Source organism: Nyctibius grandis, chromosome 6 (genome assembly GCF_013368605.1).
Source record: "Nyctibius grandis isolate bNycGra1 chromosome 6, bNycGra1.pri, whole genome shotgun sequence".
Classification (NCBI taxonomy): Eukaryota; Metazoa; Chordata; class Aves; order Nyctibiiformes; family Nyctibiidae; genus Nyctibius; species Nyctibius grandis.
The window spans coordinates 85,044,473-85,071,911 of record NC_090663.1 but is presented as its reverse complement, the minus strand read 5'-3'; the positions used below and the strand labels follow the sequence as shown (position 1 = coordinate 85,071,911).

General features: G+C 38.7%; 1 protein-coding gene across 6 annotated transcripts in view; it reads right to left on the bottom strand.

The window, feature by feature from the left end:
* Positions 1-27,439, bottom strand: part of CAMK2D (calcium/calmodulin dependent protein kinase II delta) — a 157,263-nt gene that overhangs the window by 2,984 nt on the left and 126,840 nt on the right. For 2 of the 6 annotated variants that reach the window (XM_068402619.1, XM_068402620.1), the window contains 7 exons: positions 24,574-24,633; positions 22,987-23,028; positions 20,405-20,453; positions 16,759-16,842; positions 6,291-6,366; positions 5,357-5,451; positions 3,853-4,081 (listed from right to left, as the gene is read on the bottom strand). In XM_068402619.1, coding sequence (XP_068258720.1) covers positions 3,853-4,081; positions 5,357-5,451; positions 6,291-6,366; positions 16,759-16,842; positions 20,405-20,453; positions 22,987-23,028; positions 24,574-24,633 — 635 coding nt within the window. Of the gene's footprint in view, positions 1-3,848; positions 4,082-5,356; positions 5,452-6,290; positions 6,367-16,758; positions 16,843-20,404; positions 20,454-22,986; positions 23,029-24,573; positions 24,634-27,439 lie in introns of those variants that run through there. The other 4 variants (XM_068402621.1, XM_068402622.1, XM_068402623.1 and 1 more) reach the window with 4 other exon arrangements.

Here is a 27,439-nt window from a genome sequence, read left to right as displayed (position 1 = left end):
CTCTGGGATCATCGAGTCCAACCATTGCCCTGACACCACCATGTCAACTAGACCCTGGCACTAAGTGCCATGTCCAGTCCCTGAAAAAAAATCAGCTACTGTGCTTGCAGCAGCTGATTTGACACAATCGAGGACAGCATGTTTGCAGATCACAGCTATAATCGCTTTTGCAAGTTTATTAGATTTGAAATTCTTCTTCAGACACTGCGTATAAGATACTTTTTTATTATGGAAGTGCCATTGTTAACTAACTACTGTGTATTGGTAATAATTAAATAGCTGTAGACTATTAAATTTCAAATATGAGAAAAGAATGGAAGGATAATCTAGAACAATATTTTAATTATATTTCTTCTTTCAGTTTTCCAAAGTGGAGTTATTGGTACACTGCTGCTCTGACTGGGAAAAGTAAAGGTGAAGTTCAAGGCAGTCTAAAAGACGGTCAGGATGGGTTACAGAAGGTGAGTTCTGGCACGGGGCTACACAGGAATCTACCAGTTAAACTTGAGAAGATGGGAATTAAAGAAAGAATATGTAAAATAACTAAAAGAAAAATGACAACGCTTGGGCTGAAAGGGGAACTACCAGCCTAGAAGAGACTCGCTAGCCTTCGCCCATGACCTGAGCACAAGCAGTAGGACTGACCTCAGGTACTTACGCTTAGGTGGAAGGCACTATAAATACAAAGGAAAACAGGAGTATTGTGCAAGAAGAACCAAACAACCTCGAGGGCTGGGTAATCCAGAAATGTTACATGGAATAATAGGAAGCACAAAGCTGCACGCTCAGCTGTAAGTTTCTATATACTTATTGGCTGGAAATGCCAGCTGAGGACAAACACACGGCTGTGTGTGTTAGATAATCTGCTGATGTGATGGAGATGAAGAAAGCGCACACGTAGCAGGCGTGGCGTTCTCAACAGGGAAAAGAAAGACATTGTGAAGTTAAATAAAGCCCTGGCCACAACTGCACACAGTATTTCAGAAGAACCCAAGCTAATGAAAAGACAAACCTCAAACCAAAAAAAAGACAGCGAAGAGCTATTAAGGTAGCCAGGAAAATGGAGATCCTATCAAAAAAAGCCAACCAAGTTAGCATTGCTTATTTACCCTACAAAAATAGAAGGTGGGAAGTGATCTAATCAGCCTTCCTATAAACCAGCTCAGGTCTGCATACCTATCCCCAGCACAGGAGAACAATGATTAAACAAGAATAATCAAGGATAAGTTGAATGTGACTAAAATTTAGACTGGAAAGTAAGGTTTCTAACCATCAGACCAATGATATTTTAGAAGGGTGATACGATCAAGTCCGAAAAACCCCTCTGAATTCAAGATAAGGGTTAGGTAAGGGATTTAGAATCATAGAATGGTTTGGGTTGGAAGGGACTGTTGCGCCTGCCCTTCATATTCCAGAGGAACTACCTCTGGAGAGCGTGCGTAGGAGCAGCACGTGGCACAGCATCACACACGTACACGTTACATGAACTAGTAGTAAGGCTCTTGTTACAACACTCTACCTCAAAAAAAAAAAACCAGCTGCAGAAGGTATTCAGTATATCTCTATAAAGTATTACTGCAAGAATTATTACAGGAGTTATTGGGCAAATTCTATATCTTCCATTAAAATAGTAATAAGGTGGCTATTTTGTTGCCTTCTGGTTTTGGTGTCTGAGTGTCATAAATTACCTTTTCCCTTTAAGATTGTTTCCTATAAATATGGCTAAGTTAAAAAAAATTCACCCCCACCCTGCCAAAAAAAACCCCAAACCCTCCTCAAAAAACACAGGGGGAAAAAAAAAAACAAAGGAAAAGATTAAATAATTCTCTAGTCCAATTCATGTTATTCTACTATAAACACTGTCCAGGATGCACTGGGACAGGTGAACTTGTTTCACTCATGCTTCCTGCCCTACACACACCCAGGTCAGATCCCTTGACAAAACACTCCTCTATGAAAACATGCATTTCAAGAAAATGTAACTACTCTTTCAATAATATCTGTTTAAACACCGGCAGTGCAGCTGGAATGTGAAGAACAAAGGACAACGTGGTTGCTGCTCTCATTGGTTTCACATTTTTAAGTAAAATAACAATAGTTATCACTAGGTAATCGGATTACTTTTTTCCTAGGTAAAAAAAAAAAGTATTAAAAATTCATCCCCACTGAAGTCTAACACTTCATTCTGTCATGTTCCTTACTTTATCAAGTATTATTTCATATGGGAGAACAGTGTTGCAAGAAGTAAAACATGGGACATGATGAAGTTTGAAGGATGAAATCTAAGCTCTTCTCATCCACACCAGGAAATTCAGCCACATGAAGACACCTCACACAAATGAGATTATATCCTGTACAGAATTGCAGAGTCTCTCAAGTTGGAAGGGACCCATAAGGATCATCAAGTCCAACTCCCTGCTCCTCCCAGGACTACCTAACACTAAACCATATAACTAAAAACGCTGTCCACAAGCTCCTTGAACTCTGACAGGCTTGGTGCCATGACCACTTCCCTGGGGAGCCTCTTCCAGTGACCGACCACCCTCTCAGTGAAGAACCTTTTCCCAGTGTCCAATGTGAACTTCCCCTGATGCAGCTTCAGACTATTTCCACGTGTGCTATCAACTCATAATACCATATGAGTACTCAGCAGATCTGAATCACCTTATTGCTCTTCCCTTTGGAGAACACTAGTCCCCACACTCTTCTCACTGGTCAAGCACCCTGTGGCACTTTCCACATCCATGCCTGTCTGATCTTTGCCCAGAACGGCATTCTGATAGATGTGCCAAGGGACTCACTGCCTTGCACAGAAACCAAGGAACGGACTGAGGAGATGAGGATGGTGCGTGGAAGAGACCTGACCAAACCAAGGCCTGTGCCAGCGCTGCCTAATTCGGAAACAGCCTAACCTAAGCCAGAAGTCAGTGAGGTTGGGCTCTGAGGGACACAGCAGCATTAGTGAAGGCTGCGAGCAGAAGCAAAGCAAAGGACTTGAGCAGAACCTCTTGGAGAAGCTGTGAGTCTTTATCTTGCTACTGCAACTATGAGTGTGCGGTAATTTACACCGCTGAAAAATCAGGCTCGAGGAATTCAGGTTTGTGCACGTTGAGTCATGGCATGACTCCGAGGGTGTGAGAGGGCACGCAGAGATGCCCGAATGAACAAAAGAGAAAAACGATGATGGGTGAGATCTGAGGCTTACTCACACAGATGTCGTAACTATCAGACAGTGACTATTCAGCAGGTAAGCAGAGAGTGTGGGAAAAGAGATAATAATATGATAGGTACTTGTATGACTTAATTTACAAACTAAATACGTAAACTGGCTCAAAATCAACTTGCAGTGAACATAAGTAGGCCTGAGTAAGTAGAGGTGGCTGGAAATCACAACAAATACTACTCAAACTTCAGTTTTTCAGAACAGTGATACTTTTTCCTTCTCCTTTCCTTTCCAGTCAGCTCTAACAGCTCCATGTATCCTATTGCTTTTTATTTTTTTCAGGTTTTCCTGAAATTCTATTTCAGACTTTCCAATCCTATTTTGTGTGACTTGTATCAAGCCTCATGCACATTAAAACACTTTTCTGCTCTTCAAGCTGTCAGTTCAGGGACTGAGTTGGATCAGCGGGCATCACAGTTGAAAAAAACAACAACAAAAAGTGTTATTTTAAAAATATTTGCACCAATACTACATGCAGACTATGGAATATAGTACAGACTGCATAAATAAGCACAAGAAATTACATTGTCAAGAGGATGGGTTCGTAGTTTTTAAGGCCAAAAGCAGCTATCAGGCTATCTGGTCTGGCCTACGTAGTTTTTAAGCTTGTGGTTGGAATTGTTTCTTACTTGATAGGTACTGTTGGTGACCCTGAACGGTGAAAATGAACGTTCTGCCACTTCCCGTCACGGCGGTGCCAGACCCGCGTTTCCTCTGACTGCATAGTCTTTGGCATCCCGCTCCCGTCCATGTACTGCGTGAGCCGTATGTACGCGATGCAAGCGGCGTCGTCGCCCACGAGGTGGACGTGAGGGTTGAGGATAATGGTGTGGATTGGCTTATTACTTTTGGATAAAGCTAGGAAACAAACACACACAGAGAGGACAAATTACATTTTCTCTATGTAAGCCAAAATAACTCATCTCACCCCGTTTTACACAACAAAAATCTCAAGCTCAGCAGACACAAAGTAGTAATTCTTGTTTACTGATAATCACAACTGACAACTAGCTCAAGTACATTGTAGGCATGAGCACAGTCACAGCATGAAGTATGTTTTCCCCTTTCCTATAAGGAAATCAATCATATGTTTACAAGTACATATTATTTAATCCATGTACATACATTATTTAATCCATGTACATACATGGATTAAATAAAGTGGGGGCCACCATCTTGAGTATCCCAATACTTCAGTTTCACTGAGGTGTCTAATGACATTTGTACTTAATATTTAAATAATTGAAATAATCCAGTGTTTAACTCACTCTTGTGACATACTTTATTAAGTGCTGATATCTATGAAAACTAAAAAGCAGCTGTGATGAAAGGAAACATTTTAAGGAAAAATATGGAAAATGGTGTTTTGGAGATGGAAGAGAATTTACGAATATGATAATCCCATTTTACGCTCAGACATTTCTCAGAAGTTACTGGATAAACTGATACCTTCATTTACAATATTTTATTTCCTTTTGAGTCAAGTCTGCTCCAAAATGGTTACCTACATTACATGATCCTCCAAAACTTTATTAAATCCACTCTACGGGTAATTTTTCTTTCTTATAGCTGACATGATTTTAATATAATAGATATATAGAATATACGTTGAAGTTTTCATATGTGTGTGCATATATATACATACACACCAATACAAAAAAGACAGCTGATCAGATCCTCAGCAGTACAGACTGAGTGACTACAACGTCTTCCCCAACACATCACCTACTCACTGAAGTGCTGACTGTTAGTTGCAATCACTGTGATCACACGATTTAGTGACCTTTCTTTTAAGTATACTCGCAGCATGATTTTTCTCTTTTCCCCAATGGAAAAAAAAAGTAGGAGAATTATGTATCAATGGTTTGTTTGTTTTTTCTTTTATACATCTTGACTTTCTCTTTCCGAACACCTGAAGCTTTCCTCCACTATCCAAGGTGCCCTACGACGTGTGAATGAGCGCAGCAGAAACTAGACAGAAAAACACACAGAGCAGAACTCTGAATGAAAAAAAAAATACTCCCTGCCTCTGCCCAAAGCAATTAACTCCCAATCCAAACTGCTAATTAGACCAGAGAAACACAATCACAAGGAACAGATGAAGATTCAGAGAGATGAAAAAGGAACGTTTACCATTTTCAAAGTAAAACCGGTGGAAGTCCATCCCTTCTACCAGATTACCCAAAGCTTCAGGTTCAAAAGATGTAAGGCCTGGATCACAGATTTTTCTGTAGAGAAGAGGAAATTCCGTAATGAACACTGGCAGTTGTGTAACACAGCTCTGGAGAGATTACTTTTAAAATGTTTCCTGTATTCCCATCAGACATGTTACTTACCTGTGCCACCCCACTGGAAAAGAACAGAACTGAAATGGGGAGAAGTAACGGAGTTCTGGTTTCACCTAAATTAGTAAATTTGGCAGCTTACTTTAGGCGGACTAGTTTACTAGGAATTTTTAGTTGTGACTCTGAAAACTGCTTCTGTGCAATGCAAAGGATAATTTTTATGTCTCACAGCATTACTTAAGCAAGATTTAATTTTTTTTTAACTGACAAAATTTAGGTAAGAATTTGGAATAAGTTTCCTCTTGACATTTGTCCAACAAAGGTTTTAATGTGTCCATACCAAACAAAAGTTTAGTGCTGGCAAGCCTTTAAACAGGAAGAGCAGTGTCACTGTTGAACTGTGAGGCCTGTGCTGCAACAGGACAGAATCCACCCAGAGAAACACAGGAGACCAAAAGAAACTCTGAGAAGAGCTTTCCTCCACTTCACTTTCGTACACCAAGATGGATCACTCCATATTTTGCGTCAGGATTACGATCCTGTCTCTGCAGAGCAGTGCATGGGATTTACACTAGCAGCTCCTCTCAAATTGGCAACCAGGCTCGTGTAAAGCTGGGCCAAAGCAGCAACGAACAGGTCTTGTGTTTCCTGGGGACATCCGAGAATGAACTTCAACAATTCATAAATACAAACACACACACTCATACACAAATAGGCAGATTTACATCTACAGTGTTGAACACACCAACTCTCCTCACTCCCTCCGAAATGAGAAAACTTACGTGTAAGCTTCAAAGTCCCCATTGTTGATAGCTTCAATCAACTGCTCAGTAACCTTGATAATCTCCTGCTTACGAGCTAGAGAGAGACACAAATACAGGTCTTAAAATGGGAGGCAAAGCAGAAGGTGACAGCTGAAAGGCTGTCTGAAGAACAGCCGTAACAAAGGTACTTTGTCATTCCTCACTGGCGCAACGGCCACTGTTCTTCCTTTTCTATGACCCAAGGACATGACGTTATATTGCTGCTTTACACTGTTTTGGCTTCAGTGTGCGCCTGTATTCATGAGGAAATTAAACACGTGTCAGGATCAATCCACTTTCCTGTCACGCTTCTCATCTTTCCTTCACTGAAGGATCTGCTGTTTAAAAAGCAAAAGCAAACCAAACCCAAACCCCAACTCTTAATTTCAAATTACAGGAAACTGATCATCGTTTTACAAGCGATGCTCTAATGCTTCATATACACAAGGGGCCTTTACCTTTTAACAGCCTAATGCCAATTTTCAGGAATCTTTGTAACACTTGGTGTTCACTTTGGCCAAACGTGTTCATGTAATAAAAGAGGAATTTCGGCCCTAAGCCCATAACCAAGATCATCTGGTGCAAAGCTCGCAGATTACAGATAACACACCCACATCCACGCAGGGCTAATTACAACGCAGCAGCTTTCAGCTGACTTCAGGGATTGTGCCTGTCCTTTGCTTGTAAAATGCTTCACACATCTATATCACAATAAACCTCCGTTAGATCGTTCAGTGATAGTACAGCACATCTACTAATAGTAATAAATGCTAAACAGTAACAGAAGAATAATACGTTAAAAACAACAAGCAGAATACGTATTTCTAGTAAAAATATTCAAACTCAAGCAGCGTTTGCATATGCCTCAAAGGCAAAAGTATGTGAAACAGTTTCTCCTTTATCTATCAGTCAAGAAATAAGCCCACAGTTCAGTATTTATTAATGCTGATAGGAGTTACACTGAAATGGTGAGGAGTAAACAAATTCCTGCACAGTGGTATGGTTATTACTAATACCAGTTACCTAAAAGACTTTATTAAGATGGAAAATCTGACTTCACTTTGAAAACTGACTTCTACTTTTAAAAACTTGTTTTTTGAGGAACATTAGTTTATATTTTTGCATGGTATGTTCATCATTTGGTAAAGTTTAACCTTATACAAATGAAGTTCAACCAGAGTTGCACTGCTTTCAAATACAGATTTCTGAGTTTAATGCTAAACGGGTAAGGGAGACAGATTTTAGTGGTACATTTGCAAGGATTTAACTTACATTCAACTCCTTACTAAACCTCAGAAAATCAATTTGGAAGAGCAAGCTTGAAATAAAAGAAACACAAGCAACCAGGCTGTAGTAGCTCTCTTGTGCAAGCAATAGTTGTACTTCTCCTACACACTCCTACACGTGGACTAGACTATTAACACACACACGCAACTACTCTTGGAATGGTAAAACTGAAGTACTGACAGAGCTCACATTCTTCTTCAAAAAAAAAAACATTGGGGAGCATAGGCAGAATGCAAGTCTCCAATGCTGTACTGCAAGAACTGGCATCGTGGTGTTAAAGAACCTTTTCATTTCTTTTACGATCCACCATCTCTTAGTAAGTGCAAACCTAATATATTCAGATAAAAAGTACCAAAAAGAAAACAGCAAGGAAAGATGTGATGGAGGAAAAAGTGGTTATGAAGGTCTAGCAAGGCTTTTTGTGAGTAGCTCTTGACAACTAGAGAGTGTGACGGCTAAGACTATTTCAAGCATGAATTGCCTTACTTTTCACAAAGATTGTGGAAAGAACAAAGAATTTTAATGAAGAGATGTTTTGACTGCAGATCAGCAATGGCTTCACTGTCATATGTTTAAACCACATAGATCAAACTGTGGACAGCGTACCATGTTGTCAGCAGAAGCCAAGTGGTAGGATGGTTAAGTAAGAAATAACCGTGCAGTGTTAGAAAAGGCTGGCAAAAAGAAATGCAGAACATGCAGACTTCATGCAGTGAGGAAATCACAACTTTTGCATGCCACATCTCATATGCATACAACTAAACTAAAGGATTTGATTAAATAACCTGGTAACACATTCCAATCAGAGACTAGGAAATTACAGACTATTAAACCAGGCAGTGGAAAATGAGGTAAAAATCTCTGATGAGCTGCTACATAATCATGAGATCATGTTATTGGATAATTGTTAATGTAAGCGATAGAAGGTCTACAAAGGTACTGTAGTTTCCACATGCAAGAGACAAAAAAAAACACAGATGTGTAATTTTACTTTCACTTGGCTAAAGACAATTGGCAATATTCCTTTTTTCACTAACACAGATCATTTATCTTTGAAGTTTTACCATGAGAAGCCCACAGTTAACTGCCATGTTATACATACTCTGACAGGGAACAGCAAACAGAATCACAGAATCAATCAGGTTGGAAGAGCCCTCTGGGATCGTCGAGTCCAACCATTGCCCTGACACCACCATGTCAACTAGACCATGGCACTAAGTGCCATGTCCAGGCTTTTCTTCAACACATCCAGAGATGGTGACTCCACCACCTCCTGAATATCTGAGTATACTCCGTTACACAACATTCTGTGATCGAAGCCCGGAGGCTTATTAAGGTGTTTTGTGTTGTTTTAAATCAATGGTGTGCAACAGCTCTGTTGAGCTGAATGGCAACCTGACTCACTGGCATCTGTTTGTCCCTTCAATAGCACGAGTTAAAGGAATGCAAATGACAGAAGCTCCTCTCTGCATATCTTTGAGATATTGAGACTTGATTTCAGTCTGAATGAGAATGGAAAGTTTTGCTAACATACGTTTTAAAAAATTGGTTTGGGTCAATCAAAATGTTGCACTTCAATCATACCTTTGATGCTGTACTACATTACAAGATAGAATTCAACATCAACCCCAGAAGGGAGAAATCGAACCCTATTGCCAAATTGTTCTTTTTCCTGTTTTTTTCTTCCAAAATGAATTTGCAGTGGAACACACGTTTTCATGAAGCTTTCGGATAGGAGCCACCTAATATTATAGAATATGGTTCCAGCAAAGTATCTCTGGGCAGTACTAACATCTAGTAGAGCTGCGTCTGCTGACTTGTCCATGGAACATAAAACACAGCCATCAGGAAGCTCCACAGGCCAGCAAAGTAAGTAAAGGAGATTAAGGCAGTATCACTGGCTCAAATCAATCACCGTCCAACTCCAGCACTAGCGTCAGTTCTTCCAGGACTGGTGGAAAGACTTTGCAGTTCACGATGTGCACCACCAGGAACAGAAAGATGTTGCCAAATCATCTGCCTTCCAACTCATGTCTCAATTTTTCTACAAAATTACAAGCACTACATGAAACCGTATATGAAAGCAACTATGCTACTCTTCCCTTTCAGTAACACACAAATAATTATAGACGTATTAGAAAATCAGATTTCTTCCTATTTAGTGATCTGATAGGCAATCTCATTGGCAGAAAGTGACTAAGAGCCCAAAACAGAGGTGGAGCGTAATTTAGAAGCTGAAGTTCCAGAAATTATTTACCCTGTGTGCAAAATCCCCCCTTATTCTCAGTCCTTACTCATTTGAGAGCAAGAGTGAACATTACAAGAAAAAGAAGGACAAGAACAAGGCAGTATGAAATATTCAGTACCACCAGATATCAGAGAATAATTAAAAATCTCAGTAGCTGCTGTGATTTTACACAAATCTACTACTGATTGTTTTTGCGGATCTTTTTCATCTTAGCATTTTATACTTTCTGTGTAGGTACGCGTGTGGGCGCAGGGAGACAGAGTACACACACAGACCAGAAGTATTTCAGCCTATAAATACAGAATCCCAGAATCAATCAGGTTGGAAGAGCCCTCTGGGATCATCGAGTCCAACCATTGCCCTGACACCACCATGTCAACTAGACCATGGCACTAAGTGTCTAGGAAGCGGAGGTTTAGCCTGGGAGGAAGGAAGAGAAAGGAGACAGGGAAGAACTGGAATACAACAAGAAGAAAAATGGAAGGAGATTGGAAGGCAGGGAGAAGGAAAATGAAGCCATGACTTGGTGGCCATGTGAATCAAGTCAAATACTGGTGCTTTTCCTTGGCACAAAGGAAGAAATAGGGAAGGCACTGAAGACGAACTGAGGTGAAATGGATATTGGTATCAACAAGGTCCTGCTATTGCAGACAACACCTGACAGAAATAATTGGCATTTACTAAAGGGGTAAGAAAAGTACGAAATTTTCATTACAAATTTGATGGACTCCACGTAACACATGCTTTTCCAAATCCCCCATTTCTTTTTCCATCTAAATACACATAACAAACTACACACGGACAACAAGTGGACACACGAGGCGTTAGGGAAGAGGCATCTGGCCAGTTCCCATCTGCCAGATAACTGTCACTTACAATCACCATTTTCATTTGATTCTTTATTTTTTTTTTTTTTGATCCAATAGTAAACTTTGCTCATACTGAATTCTAGGAGAATTACGCTGTTTGACGTACAGTGGCAATTTTATGCTATTATACTTTTTATTTGACGTGCAGTAAGAACTTCCTAAATAACACACTTTGGTTAAAGCCAGCCAGAGATCCGTATGCTCTCTCACAGCACGATGAGACCATCGGACTGAACGTTGGCATTATGAGCTACCTGTATTACGGCTGTCTTATCCTCTCCCTTTAAAACATCACCACGTGTTCCGAGCGCAAGGACTATATCTAGTCTTATAGCATAAGCGTTTGTCTGGTAAATTACAAAAATACTCTAAGATACAGGAGGAAAACTCAAAAATTGTAATGGGATTCTGATAAAACCGGTTCAGCTCCTTTTTCTAAGGGGGGTTGTAAGAGCCAACTGAAAAATTAAAGCCTGACCCATCTATAAGGTCTCAGAATATGGCAGTGGATTTCTATGGCATAAAACTACATAATTTCTGTAAGCAAAGGATTACTCAGCAAAAATATATTTGGTGTTTTTAGAACAACTGAGCTGTGAGGGAAGAACATTGTTAAAAGAAGTCAAAGGTGCCAAGACATCTTGAAAAACTAATAACGAAAAAGACTGCAGACAGTACAGCAGGAGGCTACCAGAAAATGGCAAACTTGCATAGAAAAGGTGGTAGCTTTTACATTCTTTACTCAGAATATGGGTGAAGTAAATACATTAAAGACAAGACCATGGACCTACTCTCTAAATAGAACCTTTACCCCTGGAAGGGACAGTGAGTCAAGGTAATAAGATATTAGCAGTTCAAAAAAATACGACCGCTGCTTTGGCAAAGGAGTGGGTATGTGACTAATACAAAGGCAGTTCCAGCAAAAACATTATAAGAAAGAGCTATAAAAAGACCAAATAAGGAGAAAAGAACAAACCAGAACATTTTCTAACACAGCCTAAAATGATTTCTGCAGCACTGTTAATCACCTCTAGCTGTATTTCACTACCTTTTTTCCCCACTCAGCTACAGGGTGGGGGTAATCTTTCATAATTAAACACCATTAAACACTAATATCTAAAGAACACAAAATAAGTAAGAACACCATTTACTCAAAAAGCATCTAACACTACAAATGCCTTAAACCTACGAGGTGCAGTCTCACAGCCAGTGAAATCAAGTATCACAGGGGAAAAAAAAATACAAAACAAGAGTAAAACCTGTTTCTCTAGGAGGGAACTATCGGGGCTTTTCTTCCCTTCCCACAGCCCCAAACAACATTTGTAAACTCCGTCTACAAGAATCACACAGAAATGATGGATATTTTGCTATTTTCATTGCAGAGAGAAGGTGTAGAATAAAAATGAGCTGTAGATACGTGAAAATGAAGTCTTCAGAAACACATGTACCAGAAACTTCATGTTTTGTGGATCACAAAAAAGAATCCTTGGTAACTGACTGACCACCGTATTACCCATGAATTTATTCAAAACTGACACCGTTATTTTTGTTCTGAAAGTAATAATTTAAAACACCTTATGCTTCATTCAGATATTGGAATACCTTTCTACTGTTACCAATACTCTAGATGACTGACTATGTAATTACTATACTGGAATGGTTATTAATTACGCCCACTGATCTTACAGAGGTAGGAATACACTTTTTTAATTGTTCTTTGACATATTTAACACAAAATAACCCTGGGAACAGTCATTGTACTAGTGAAGTATAAAACCAGTATTTTTGGTCTTTCAGAAAACAGTTTATCAAATAAGCGCAGTGCAGGCAGAACTTGCAACAGGGCCTGTGAAATCCATAGCAAAGACAAATCACCTTCATCTTTCTAATCAGACCCAAGTGAGGGAACTGCACTCCCCTTACTACTGTTTGCTTTGAAACAGATAGCGATGACAGCCCTGCCAAGCAGCAAAGCACCTTTCCAGAAGTATGAGGTAGCCTGTTGACAGATTAGCACATGAACAAGATGATTAAAATGATTCTGCTTCTTACTTGCTCACATGTTGTTTTTCAAGGGAAAAAAACCCTTAAAACTTCTCAACTGAGTACTCTTAATGACATACCTTGGTACACATCAGACTCACAACATTTCGGACGTGTATAAGTACAGACAAGTGAGTTTGTTCTCTCAACTCCCCTCCCTTACAGTCAATGGCAAGAAATAAGCACTTTCAGGGCATGAGTCGTCATATCCTAAAATAGAGATTTAAGACAAGTGTGACTCATCTGACCTATTTGCGTTGACTGAAGGGAGTCTAGACAACTAGCTCAAATATAGATATCTACATTGTGGAGGCTGTCTAAATCTGGGGAGGCAAATCCTACCCATTGTGCTAGCATTTTATAACAGTGCAGTCCTTACCAAGGTGACATTGGTCTGCTAAAACTGAACAGCACACCATGGGGGAACCTAGCTTCATTTCTAACCGGAACATCGTCCCAACAAACAGCAATTCGATGGAAAGCACACAGCCACGAACGTTATTTCTATACTCTGAAAATAACCACAGTTTGAAAAGGAGAGGAAGAGACGAGGATTTTTATGCTGTGTTGTATAATGACCTGCGGCTATGTGGATGTACCAGATGTCACTCAACCTTACAGCATGGACTGCTACCCCTGAAGCAGAGGAATACAGAAAATGTCACAGCATGTTTTTCAAAACTCTTCTCTTCACACTAACATTTGAAAATTCTCTGCTGATAATTTCTCTTACAAGTTATTCCATAAATATTCCAAGAATATATATATATAAAAATATTCTTTCTGTGAAGAAAATAAAAGAAGGTGCTGCATTAATAAATGAGTCATTGAATCTTAGATCTACATTAAAAATACCTAGACCCTCAGATGACAACGCACGCTCCAGGGGACTTCTTATTCAAGAAGTTTATCAAAATTTAGTGTATGTAAGATCAGAGCTTATCTCTCACTCCACTGCTTAACCTGAAACTTTGACATGACCTGAAACTCAGACATCTGAGTTGTCATCTTACATCTTACTTCTCTTTCCTAGTGCCTCCTGATTCCAAAGATTCACTCTGATTCATCAGATTATGATATGGGTGGTCGGTTTGCAGAATTTTTTTTAGGCTATATGCCCTACATAGTTTCTTTTTCTTTATATTAAATTAATTCTTTCTCAAGATGCTCTCTCCTTGGAGCTACCATACAATTATACCAGTATTTATACCGAGTGGCAAATGTTTATTTTTTAATCACAGATCACCCACATTCTCAGAACAAAGCTGTATCATGGTCACTGCACTTACAAGATACTGCACTACGGCTTCTCAACACGTTACATTACCACAGAATCTGGCTGCTGTCTCAAGAAATGATGTTTAAAATCTTGGTAACTGAGACATTAGCAAGCTTTGCAGCTGTGCACATTTTTATTTCAGCTGTGATCCTACCTAATCACTCTACCAATTCAGAGAAATCTTGTTGCTGTCCACTAGCGTTTTACAATGGAAAATCAATAATCCTCAGTTCTACATCTCCCTCCTTTTAAATAAGCTTTACAAAGCAATGAGATGTTTTGAGATGATACTACTACTACTAATGTCCAAACAATAATTCTAAGAAATGTGGCATTTGCCTATTTTACTCACAGGAAAACTGTGTTACCTTTAAAAATGTATTCCTCAATACCTCAAGCACCTAGAGCTGGAATGGAGATGTTTTATTCCCCAGGATATACGTTTAACTATACGACAATCCTTCCTCCACTTGTCTTTTCTCAACATGCCACATTTACATCATCTTTTTCCCATGTCTGTGATAGCAGATTAAAACCTATCAAGTTTACCAGCTAAGAAATCAGTATCTTTTTTGTTTATAATTATAATTTATACCAATAATGATAGTAATTGCTACTTAACAACGGAGAGTGAATTCAGTTTCATACTACACAGAGCTAACAGCGTAGGCTATTTTGGTTCCCACCTTCTCACCACTGTGCTTTCACAAAACAGCTGCCAGGTACGGGTATCCATCCAGCCCATCTCTGGAGCCCTTCTCATTGCCCAGACACTTCTGACATGAAGAAACTGCACGTGCCTCTGACCACCACCTCCCATCCTAAACTTCGTAGTCTGACTTCACTGTCTAATTTTTTTCTTCTAAATTCTCAAATTAGCTCTTCGAAAACACCAACTTGAATACTCCTGTGATGTAATCTAAAAATCATGATCACTTGAGCCTGTATTCATTGTCTTTTCTCAGCACTTTGGTTCTTTTTACTTGTACTTGAATTAATCCTGTTCTTGGTAGAAAATAACTACTTTTGGTTTTCTGAATTTTCTTAATACTGATGCCTATTAAATGTACAGCTACAGAAAACATGGCATATCACGGCCATTTCTAAAATCATATGACACCAGAATCGCACACTGTTAAAACTAAGTTGAGGACAAGTGAAGTTACGGGGACTTTACAGTTTCTTTGGTCATTAAACTGAGTTATTTAATGAAATTAAATATTCCTGTTATCAGGGTGAAGTTATTTTGAAGCATCAGAATAAAAAAATACAAGCAAGTCTGGTGCACATTCAGATACTGGGGTAACTTCTGCTGTTTTGCCTACTAGTGTTTTGGCAAATTCTGAATTTCTAATCTGAAAATCACCTAAACAGAACTGAGGTGGCAGGCTAACTACCAGATGTAGTAGTACCATCACGTCTCCACCAAGCAGCTTTACCAGAATAGTTTCACCTAATACTTTTCCTGCCTCATCACAGATGGTTGTTTAATTTGATCATCGCTGCATTCCTTAAACTGAATTCTACCTGCACTTTTTAACAGGGTTTCTGAGAAGTTTGTTTTGTGGAACAAAGTCACAAAGAAGTGTGCTTGTTTCTGAAGTCACAGAACAAACAGGATAAATACGAGATTGTTCACTTTCTTAAAATATCACTGTATATACGTACTGTGCCATTTCTGCACCGCACTCTTTCAGGGAAACTAAAATAATCTACTTTTTTCAAGAACAGTGGTACTACCTGAGGTGCCTCTGTTCCTAAATTTGGTAACAAAGTTTGTTATATAGGTCCACGTCTTTCCTACTAATTCCTCTCTTCTTTAAGGTTCTGTGCAGTTTGTGCTGTTGGTATTTGTAGTTCTAGTTTGATATACAGTCATCTATACATTGATATATACTATCCTGCCTCTCCGTCAGAATGAAGCTACTCTTTCAACATTACCTGTCAACAGCCGTGACTGCAGAGAGCACATCATCTGGGGGACTGATTCCCCTCTCACCAGCATTAGCTGCACCTACCAAAAATTCCACTCAAATTTAAAACAAGGTTCAGGCCAATTACACCCAGCCCGTGTTTCCAAGGGCCCATCTGGATCTCACCTTTACCAGCGCAAATGCCCATTCTTAGTACCAGTGCAACCACCCTAACACACAGAGGATACAGGATCACAATCTGGCAAGCAGAATCTACATTCCTAGAAGTCATCCCCCATTTCAACTCACAAGGACCCTCCACTCTAAAGAATTTCTGAGTTAATTTACAACCAAGAAATGCATCTACACAGGCCTTTTACGTTCTACCAGCATATAAGCTACTAACATAACGCCTTTTCCCTCTCACATTTAAACTGCTCAAACAGAGTCTCCTCACCTTAAAGATTTCCTTTACAGTTAATTGGTCCCTAATCATCACAGATCTCCTCCTAAGCAAAGCATGAAACGTTTTCAGTTGTCATGAATCAATGCTGCAAACTAACAGCTGTCACAGCAGCTTTAAGGTTGGTTTATCACTGGTGATGCTAAAGAAAGTAACTAGATGACATACATAAACATAACAGGTAATTAATCTGGAGACCCTATCCAGGATCCAAGCCAGATCCAGGTCATTCCTAGATCAGACAGATCACAGTATCGACTTTTTTTGTGCTACTGTCAGATGATGGGGAGGGAAGCGAAGGAGAGACAAAAGAGATCATCTGAACAGATGAGTCTCTCAACTTACACAGCACATTGGAAGGAGTGGAGTGGGAGAGCTCAGACTCAAGCGAATGATTCTCTGAGTTTGCATTTTTCGTGGACTTGCCCGCTGAATTGATGGAAAGAAACACAACATATGAACAAACAAAGGTGAAGAGGTAGAGTGTGATCAGAATCCTCAGCAGGTACCGGCAGCAGGAGCGGCCGCTGGGGCACGGCAAGGGTGGTGACCAGTGAGATGAAGAAGCAATGGAAGAGGAGGAGTGGTGGGTGGAACATAACCTCTCCATGTCACCCTCCTTTGTGAGAGCTGTATGAGGGTCAAGTAGATGTGAAGGAAGAAAAAGAGAAGGCCAAAAGAAAAATAACGATAATTTAATCACAAGCAACAAGAACTTATAAAATCTTTGAGCACACAAACAATGTGAATGATGTACTTTTGGGAGGTGGTGTGGGTGCCAAAGAACAGTTGTAAAGGTCATAGCCATAAATGACTCTGTTCAGATGCCAGTGCACATTTATCCCTCTACCCAGTACTGAGACATACAGGGTTTTGAAAGAGCTTTTAAAAAAAACGTTCTTACAAATTTGAAGGTTTTTCTTCAGGAAAGTATGTTCCAAACGGATTAGTTCAAATTCCTTTCTTTCTACTGTTAAATAAAATGAAAACAACAGGTATAAAATGAAATAAATTAGCAAAATATATGAAAATACATGCCTCCTGAACGGTTAATGTTTTGAAGTGATGTACCTTACAGATGTATTAAGTAGCATAGATTAGCCAGAATTTACCTAATCTGTAAATGCCCTACAACTCAGCAATTCTCCCCATCAGGAGTCATCATTCTTACTAGTACTTTCATTTGTTCATTTCCAGGGGCAAAAAATCACCACGAGAAATCTAGATTTCCTGATCATGATAAATTGAACAACGCAGCTTTATAAAAGTCTGTGTGCATTGCTGGCAAAAATAACGATATAATGATGGTATTCTACAGCATTACTGAAAAAACCCTATCAATCTCAAGTCAAAGAGATGCTGCCAAAGAGCTCCACTCTCCTTACTACAGGAAGGAGAAATCCCAGAAGATGGCATTGCCTACAGGCCAGTTTTCAGCATCTGTCCACTCCTGTCCTTGTACGTAGGAGGGATCACTGTCATGCAGATAAGCCCATGATCAATGGTTAATGTCAGAGATTTATGCTAGCAAGGAACCTGAACTACAGCTTCAGGTAATTTCAGACCCAAATTCTAGAATTAGCTTATTCCTTGAACTCTTAAAGCTCACTATTGTTTGTCAAGCACTGTTTCTAGTAAAAGATATATGTTCCAGTCCTAAAAGATGTAAACGCAGACATAAGCAAGACAAAGTTACAGACACCAGGATTTTCAATAAATAACAAATGAAAAGTAAGCCTGATTTTACTGTCTTCAAGTTAAAATACCTGCCTTCAGAAGTGAAAATAGGGTGAGATCCTGACATGAGAGGAGAAGACTGTATGCATCCCCTGATAGACATGAGGTAAGAATCTGTTCCTAACGACACATTCGTGACAGCTGATTTAAGACTTTTTTTTTTTAATTGCTACCTTTCTTACTGAATCGTAACATTTGTAATACTTTTTACAGACATGCATACGCACACACACTCCCACAGGGCACACAAAACCCACAGCTGTGCTGGAGATACTCTATCCCACACAGACTCACAGGATCCACACAACTCTAACACAGCTTTAAAGAGTCAAATCAATAAAAAACAAGAAAACCACTTGATGCAGAGCTGAATCTTTTAAATATGTTTGGGCTGGTAGTCTGTACAAAGGAAGGAATTCTCTCTGCTACCTCTGAAATCCATTTGTCCCTATCAGTATTTTCCCTCAGCTTTCTCACTGTGGTCCTAGAAAATCTACATCCAGAAGTCAAGTTTGGGGTAGGGGGAAAATATCTTTCTTAAGTGCCTTGCTAAAAGCATGAAGCTTGTAATAGCTGTCAGGGTTGCAAGGCTGCCTATTCCCTGAATCATTGTAGAAATTAGACCCTAGGGGTACTGTTAGCTTTAATTTATAATAAAACAATCTGAAAAGCAGCCTCCGGTGGAAAGACTGGACGTGTGAGAGGAATACTAAAAAGTGAAAAACAGGCAAGCTTGCAAGCAATTAATAACAGGGAGATTATATTTCTTTTTTAAATAAACAGAAAACAAAATCCCTATACCCTGGAATAAAACGTGCACCTCTCTCTGGAGTACAGCCTCAGCTCATCTCACTGGCGTACCCAGTTTATGCCCTTTGTATCACTATCATGTAGCAATGGGTCAGGAACCTACAAATGACAGAAAAACCTACAAATAACCAAACAAAACGAGGAAAACATTTTACATCTGTCACTAAGCTACAGCAAAGGGAAGGACACAACCGGCATCTTGTCTCTCAGACCTGTGATTACTGCAAGATCCTCTTTTCTGTTGTGAGAATGATCGTGCCCATCCAATCTGCTCTTAACTGTGATACTACAGAATCACGTAAAAGAATGAGGCAAAACATTTTCATTGCTGTTTTTTCTTATAATTGTACTCCTGACATAGAATTCTGTGTGCTAAGCTTCAGACACCATTTTATAAAAATCCTACTGTTACATTATACCATCACGCAGAGGCCCTATAATTATATTCATTTAATGAGGTTAGTTGCTAAACTACACATAATGGTTTGAAGGAAGAAACACAAAGCGTTACGAATAAAGGTAAATTACACTGTATTTCCCTCTGCCTCAGCTGCAGATTCCTGTAATTGTTCTCCAAGCCATTACTTCCCATCGCCTCAAACTGCTATCACATGCTTTTAGCAGTGACTTAGCCATTACGCTACTTCCAACATAAAGCAAACCCATATTACAATGGTTCACTAAGAATCCTCTTTTCCATTCTCCACATTTTATCTTTACTATCATCTCTGGCTTGCGTTTCACCTGAACGAATAACGTTGTTCTCTGAGGCTGAAAAACAATCCTTTCTGTGAACCAGAGATACACAAACCTAATACTCCTCTTTTTTTAAACCCTTTGTTTTAAAACAAAATGTTATTAAACTACATATGAGTAACATCACTGTATAACATTTAGAGGGGAAAAAATGGAAACAAAACCAGTTATCTGTGAAGTTACAGAACTAATTTTATAAAAAAGTTATTGATTTTAGTTTTTTAAAGAATAAAAGAAGATTGAAATAAGTGTATGGACAGAACAAAAGAGAAACATGAAGAAACACTGGCATCTGAACAGAATAAAAATTAAAATGGTGACATTAAAAAAAAAAAAGCAAGCCCAAAACAGAAATGCATGCTAAAAGGACATAAACTAAGTAAGAGTTACAAAGCACTGACACATTTTAAATCTAGTGCTATTATTACTGGAACTAATATCTCAGTTCATAAGCAGTAACTTTATGTTCTTCATTCCAAAACATCATGGCAAATGGTGTTTTGGGAAATGAAAAGTCAAAGTCTGAAACATGTCAGAAGTAACACAGCAAAGCATAAAAGTAATTTCTTTTAAACAAGGCAAAACAGCATTCTGTCTTAAGATTCATTAGGAGTTTCTGTGTTTAATGACCTAATGAAATCCGTTCACGTAACTCATGTTTCAAATGTCTCAAGCTTAAAAATCATACCTTTCACATCCTCATCTTCAATGGTTGTATTGGAACTCTCCGTCGATTCCTGTTGAGAAGTAAATATAAGTCGAGTGTATAAAACAAGCCAAGCCTTGCTTGTGTGCCTTTGCAAATCACAGTTAGTTACAGACATCATGCAAAGCCTTGAAGCAGGGTGGGACGTAACTCACAAACAAATGGTCACACACCAATTAAGACATTTCCACCTGAAACTGCTGTCGAACGTTGCCATTCTCTACAGCAGGGAACATCAACGTTGCCTGCTAATGCCTTTACTTCACAGGAACGTAAAGGAAACTTTTTCTGATTTAACATCCAACTGTACAAAGTCCATCGGAAACGTTACACGAATTACCTCAGCCAAGTAGGAGAGCTTGCCGTTTTAAGCTTAGTGATTAAACCAACCGTGCGAAGTAAGTCATTCCATTCCAGCTTTTAAATATGCAGACCTCTGCATGCCGCAATTTAAAACTGTTTTTCTGCTCACATGACTTATGCAATGTCTATTAAAACAAGTCTCCCAGTGATTTTAAGAATATTGCATCAGATTCTGTCATTTTTATACTGTTTTCGTGATAAAAAAATTTTGTGAAGGAAATGGAGAATTGATAAACACATGGTAACGACTTTGACCAACTAAGGTATCTTTGTAGTAGTATTCTTCAAACAACCAGTCATGTAGAGGAATGACTCAGCTATCAGACAGTTTATACTTTAGCCATCACACTGTTAAAAAGGCAAGGATACTGTATATCAGTCTTTCATGAATTACCAGAAACATGAAATATTACAGGCAAATTCAACAGGGCACTGTCAAATCTAATAGGTACACAGTTTTAGAAAGCTGGAAAGTTTTTAAACTTTTTTTTTTTTCTGTATACTTTTTTGAAAAGTAGAATCAATATAATTATTATTTTTTTTTAATTCACAGCTCAATAGCAAAAAGGATTAACTGGTCTATTTTTATCTGAGAGACAGAAGACAGGACTGGTATTGTATTTACCTCTTAAAAGGATTTTACAACTAAATAACAAAAGGTAAATTTGACAGTGCCCTTTATTTACTGTGTCCTCACAAGGCTGAGCCAAAGGAATGTTCAAAACGGTTAATGCATTACTCAAACCTTAAAAAAACCAAAACACATGTGCATCCAGAAATAAAACTAAATGAATTAATTCACACACAAACAAAACTGAACAAGTCACCATGCTTCTCCTGAACTGGCTGGTGTTAGACGTTTCACTCTACACAGATGCATCATGCTCTGTCACTTAAAATATTAGATAAAGTACTTGTAAGAAAACAGAAACCCCCCACAAATACAAGTTGTGAACACCATGCACAAGCTCACACGGCAGATGTAGCCTGTAACATCGAAGCATCCACTCCAGTTGCCATACTACAACGATCAGTCTTTCAGACAAATTTAGGAGTAACTCTCCACATTAAGTGGTTTGTTTGCTGGGACCTTTTGGGACATTGAGTATCTTAACTGCTATGATTATAGAATAAAGTCAAGTAGATGTAGTCACGCCAATATTTTATCTGGGTTTTCTAGTGGACTTCAGCAATAAAGATTAGACTAGTGTTCAAACACAGGCCGTTTGTTGCCTATGAGTTTAAAATTGGGGAGCTGAAAAAGTAGTAACATGAAAATACAAGCTCTGTGTTCGACAGATGCGAGGTACATAAAGGAATGGGATATACAAGCACAACACACACCATCGGCACTTTCATGCTTGAGAAATGTCTGCATGCGTTATTTTTTCACTCAGATTCAACCCTTCTCACATGAAATAACCACTAGTTAAGACTAGATAAATGAAATGTCAATTCTTTAAGTCAACACTGTAAACAGTGACATTTTTGTTGAAGAGTAAATGCTTTCCAGGAAACCTAGGAACATGTGTTATATGTAAGTGATGATATTTCCTGGCCCTTTTCAAGTCCATGCATGAAAAAAACAAAACAAAGCACGTTTTAGGAATCAGCTGCCAAACGCAAACATCACAATACACAAGGAAAAAAAAAAAGAGCATGAAGAAAACACATAAAAATCAAAAGATCTCTTTGTCACTTGAAATGTTAAAATATTTTTGAAACTGCTCAGTGATGTTATGGAAGAAAACCAAAGTCCTGTGCAAAAGACATATCACAACATGGTGTATAAGCATGCTGAGAAACAGCAGATGGGATAAACTCAAATGACATCTTTATCTAAGGTGACAACCACACATAAAACTCATCAGTAGAATCTCACCACGCTCTGAGAACAGCGTTCTCTGGTTTTACTTAGACCGCAGTATTTTTGGCTGAAACGAGAGAGACTCCAAGCTCCCCGAGCCTGGACTCTGCCGATTGCTACCGACTGCCCCGAGAGCCTCAGCAGCTCAGCCATCAGCAGGACGCACGTAGCAGACAAACACAGATGAAAACAGGCTCAAGAGACACCAAGTGTAACAAATGCAGGAATGAGCTTTTCCTTGATAAATTCCTGGGAACGGCCCTATTTTGCTGTGGAATAGTGGATGAAATGTGTGGTGTGGAAAAGCAAGATGGAGTTGATTCTTTCTGAATACCTTATTTCCATCAGGGTTGTGGATTACTGTAGTTTGGGGCTCCTGAGCGAGAACAAAATAAAGAGAAAAAGAGTTCCCATTGGTCAATACATTCTCATTAGCGCGTGGGAGTGCAAGAAGAGCCAGCTCACAAACGCTGAACACTGACAAGAGCTAAAACACACGTTAACTGTTGCCAGAGGGTGAAACTGGATGTCTCGAGTACACATTTCCTCAACAGCAAGCCAGCAAAAAAGACCATCTCACCTAATGCAGCGGCATGCAGAGACCTTATTCATGACCAACACAATCAGGGCTTTGAAGCACTGGAGACCTGCAGAGGCTCTCGTTGGCACAAGGGCACACTAAATGCTTTGCACGTTTTCCAAGCCAGACAAGGCGGCCAGAAATCACCTCTTGTCTTTAAACATGTTTGCTTGTATTAGTATTAAGTGATCAAATAAAAATGCAGATGAATCGATAAGGATTAAGGATGAACACTACCATGTTTTGGAAGACGTAGATTACTACCAATTGCTGCCCTGACAGAGTGGCGTAAAAGTAAGTGAGAGAGATCTCTAAAATTACATTTTAAAGTGTAATTTCCCCTTAAAAAAAAGATTAAATAATCTTTGCAATGGCAGTTAGCCAGTGTACTTTCAGCATGGACTACTGCGCATGGCTATGTCTGGGAACAGAGTGCCATATACTCATGCATGAAACCTGTTAATTGGTCCTTAGAAATTACTTAGCAATGTATGCTTCGGTGCCAGTTGCAGGAAAAAAATCAAGAGGAAAAGCCTCTCCTGATGCGTGTCAATTATCCACGTACAACACCTCACAAAATTAGGTACTTACGCACTGGCATTTGTATTTGTGAGCCCTGTGATACGTGTGCCTAAGAAATAGGAGCTACTAATAAAAGCAAGACTGCAATAGAAACATTCATGAACAGCACTCTGACTAGTAATATGTTCCTAGCAGAGCTTATTAATGTCTCCTGCAGATTTAAATGTAAGAGAAACAAGCAAAAATGTTTAGCACTAGATGCCTCTTGATCCCAGTGAAGACTTGCAAAGTCCTGCTGAGTTTTAGGAAATATGGAATGAAAATCTGAATAAGGTCTGGTTTATGGTTGCCTAGCAATAATCCTGTTAGCTCTCCTTCATATCAACACTTAGATATTGTAAAGAAACAATTGTAAAGACAAAGCAAAGAAAATAACAGAGCTTTTTTGTGTGTGTGTGTGTGCAAAAGGTTAGCATTAAAAAGATGGCAACGGTCATCAGGCAAAGAGCCAAGAGCAACATAAAATGCATTCTGCTCGCTTTCTGGCACAGCATGCAAAAAATTCCACTGCAGTTACAAATGCTATGACTCTACCGCATCCAGCTTCCATGTAACATTTTCTATTAATAAACACGCTCTAATGGACTTCCTCACAAAAACAAAAGAAAGCATAATTCAAAGAAAAAGGTTTTTCCCAAACCTGTTGTTAGAAAGCAAACAAGAGTAAACGCATGAAAAAGCCAAAAAAAAGAAGGAAGAACAAACAGAAGACAGCAGAAAAACTTCAAGACAGCATGAGAAGGAAGATTCCAGGTATACCAGCGCCGGGGTAGGAATATTTTCCTTGGGGCTGGTTACCACGTTCGTTTTGTTGTTTATCTGTAGGTATGCAGAAAATAGAAACAGACAGGCCTTAGAACTCGCGGTGGGCACCGTATCTATATCTCTCTGTATAGAACATCTATATACAGATATAGATATCTATATATAGATATAGATATGGAAATAAAGAATCACAGAAAGATGAACTTATGAACTCGAAAGAACACTAACAACAGATCCGACAGCTAGCGGCAACTCCTCCAAACATGCTAGCTACGGGCTTTCAGATGCGCTATACGAAGGTCTGTATATGGTACAGATGACTTCAGCTGTGACACTTAACAGAGAGCCTTTAAGTAGCAGCTAACCACATATAAGAAGAATAAGGAATTAATATGGGTTTGAAGAAAGTCCTAAATAGCCACTGTGATTTCTTGACATGCAACGGTATTAAATAATTGCACCCAGCTATTTCTAATTACCTATCACTACCATAAATAATATCTGACTGCTCATAGCTCTCAGGAAAACTATAGATTTGTTCTACTGGCTTCTGGGAACAGAACTGAATAACTCTAACTTGATTCCAGATCTGGATAAATACAACCAATGCTAGAAAGAGACTGGTGCCCCTTTAGCTTTTTTGGTGTTATTTTAGACAAAAATAATTGGCAGCTGTGATTTTTCGCAGTCTCAAGAATCCTGTAGTAGCTGTGTATCAGCCTTTCAATTCTGTTACTATAACCTGAAAGTGTAAGGTTTCACACTATAGTATCTGTAGTTTTACTCCACAAAGTATATATCTGCTTAACTTTACACGTAGGTCACCATGTTAACTCTTAAGCCTAGCACAGTACTACACCTTTACAAGACTTTTCGCTTTTACTTGTACAAAATTTTAATTGAAAGCAAACTGTTTAGCACTAAGTTTAAAGGTATCTGATTCTTTAAATCCATTTTTAAGATTCAGCTTTCATAAATATCGTGGTATGAAAAAAACAAATACTAAAAATAATGTACCAAGCCACTTTTCACATGCACTAAGAAGCAAGTTTAAAGTATAGTAAAACTAGTTTGAAATGTGTCATTTTTTTTTCTTTAATAATAATTAGGAAAAAATATTATCTACATTGTGGTCACGTCTAATTTTAACAAGAGCAGTCCAAAGCGGCATGCAAAACTGGGTGTATAGATATACATTGTCTAGAAAGACTTTGACCAAAAAAAAAAAAGTTCTACTGAACCTTCTAGTCTCAGTACTTAATAATAAACGTGCAAAACAAAGGAAAAAAGTCCAAAATTGTTACATTAATGGGTTTTTGTTAAAATGTAATTAACTTCTTCACTTTAAGAAACAAACTCTAGCAATTTGGGGGTCAAAATTTGGTATTTTTTCTTCTAAAAGAAAAGCCTTTCTAAATCAGTTAGAAAATGGCGATATGCTATGGAACATGTATGAAAAGGCGTAAAGAAAAAGGACGTCCTAGAAGAGTGGACCAGACTGAGCTGCGTAGGCAACATCCCACTTCTGATCTAAACTTCCCGATGACTCTGTAGTCTCAGGTGAGGTACTCGGCTTCTCACCGGGCAGGCTAACACTTCAGCTTTGTCTGGGCCAAGGCCTGGCTAAATTCGAGCCGTCAGAAGTGAGCACCGCTGGGGAAATTCACTGAACTTCATGTCCTTGGCAGTTTTTGATGATTATTTTACTTTGGGTACAGGTGTGGCAGCCGACTTCTTGATCTCAGGAATTAAGCCTGTAGCTGAACTGAATCTTACTTAGGATATGTCTGGATTATGGAAATGTCAACAGGATTTGCATTAATTAATTACAGACTGCAAATATTCTTAACCAGCATTTAACCGGCTTGGAAGAATAGAAAGCAGCCACGTTAGTTAATGTCAGGGAACTTTATTTCGACACTAAATGTTATTTAGTAATATTTGTGACAGCAACCATTCTCCCATGTAGAATAAAAATAATTTTCCTTGATTTAAAATCAAAGTTCACGGTGCTCTACAGCAGGAGGATGAGAAACAGTTATTTTTCTAACAATGGTCTTTCTACAGAAATTGTCATTAAGAGAGAATATGAGTCATTATTGAGTTCCAAGTGTTTAGTTTACGCTCCAAGATGGCCTAGTTATTGTCAAATAAATTTCATTTATCTATTCAGAATTACAGCCAGAAGTTGCAAGGGTGTCTGAACTCAAGACAGGGAGAGAATAAATACCTTCGTGCATAAAGTCATTCATGGGCAGACAGAAGTATTAGCAACTATTTTATATATCAACTAACTTGTCTTTGATGTTTATGGGATGGTGAGATGGGCAAAACCTGAACTCCTTACTCAGGAAAAAAGTTTTAAAAAAAACCCCAACCACTTCACAGTAAGAGAAAGTTCTACAGGAGAATTGTGGAATAATGAGAACACGTACAACACTGCTTGATGGCATACTAAATCTTCCAAAACAAGAGAAAAATCACACATCAAGTTGTATAACTACAAGTTCATGTTTTTATGACAGCGTAGTCATCAAGCAACTATGAATAAAAAGGCCCTAACAAAAGGCAGATAGACATAAAGCAAAAACATGAGGAAAGAAATGAAGATTTCACCAGATTTCAAACAGTCTATTCATAGTAGCTTAATACAAAAAATAAAGTGATATGCCAAAGGAATGCTTGTTGTTGAATACAAAATGAATCCAGGTTAATTAAATTTCAGTTCCAATTTTGCCTGAGTAAGGAGAGCAGGCTTGGGTCCATACTCCCTTGGTGAAAGTCCTATAAAAATAAACAATATCCATTACAGCTACTGCTGAAAACTGCAGGAAATACATTCATAACTTAGTAAGATATC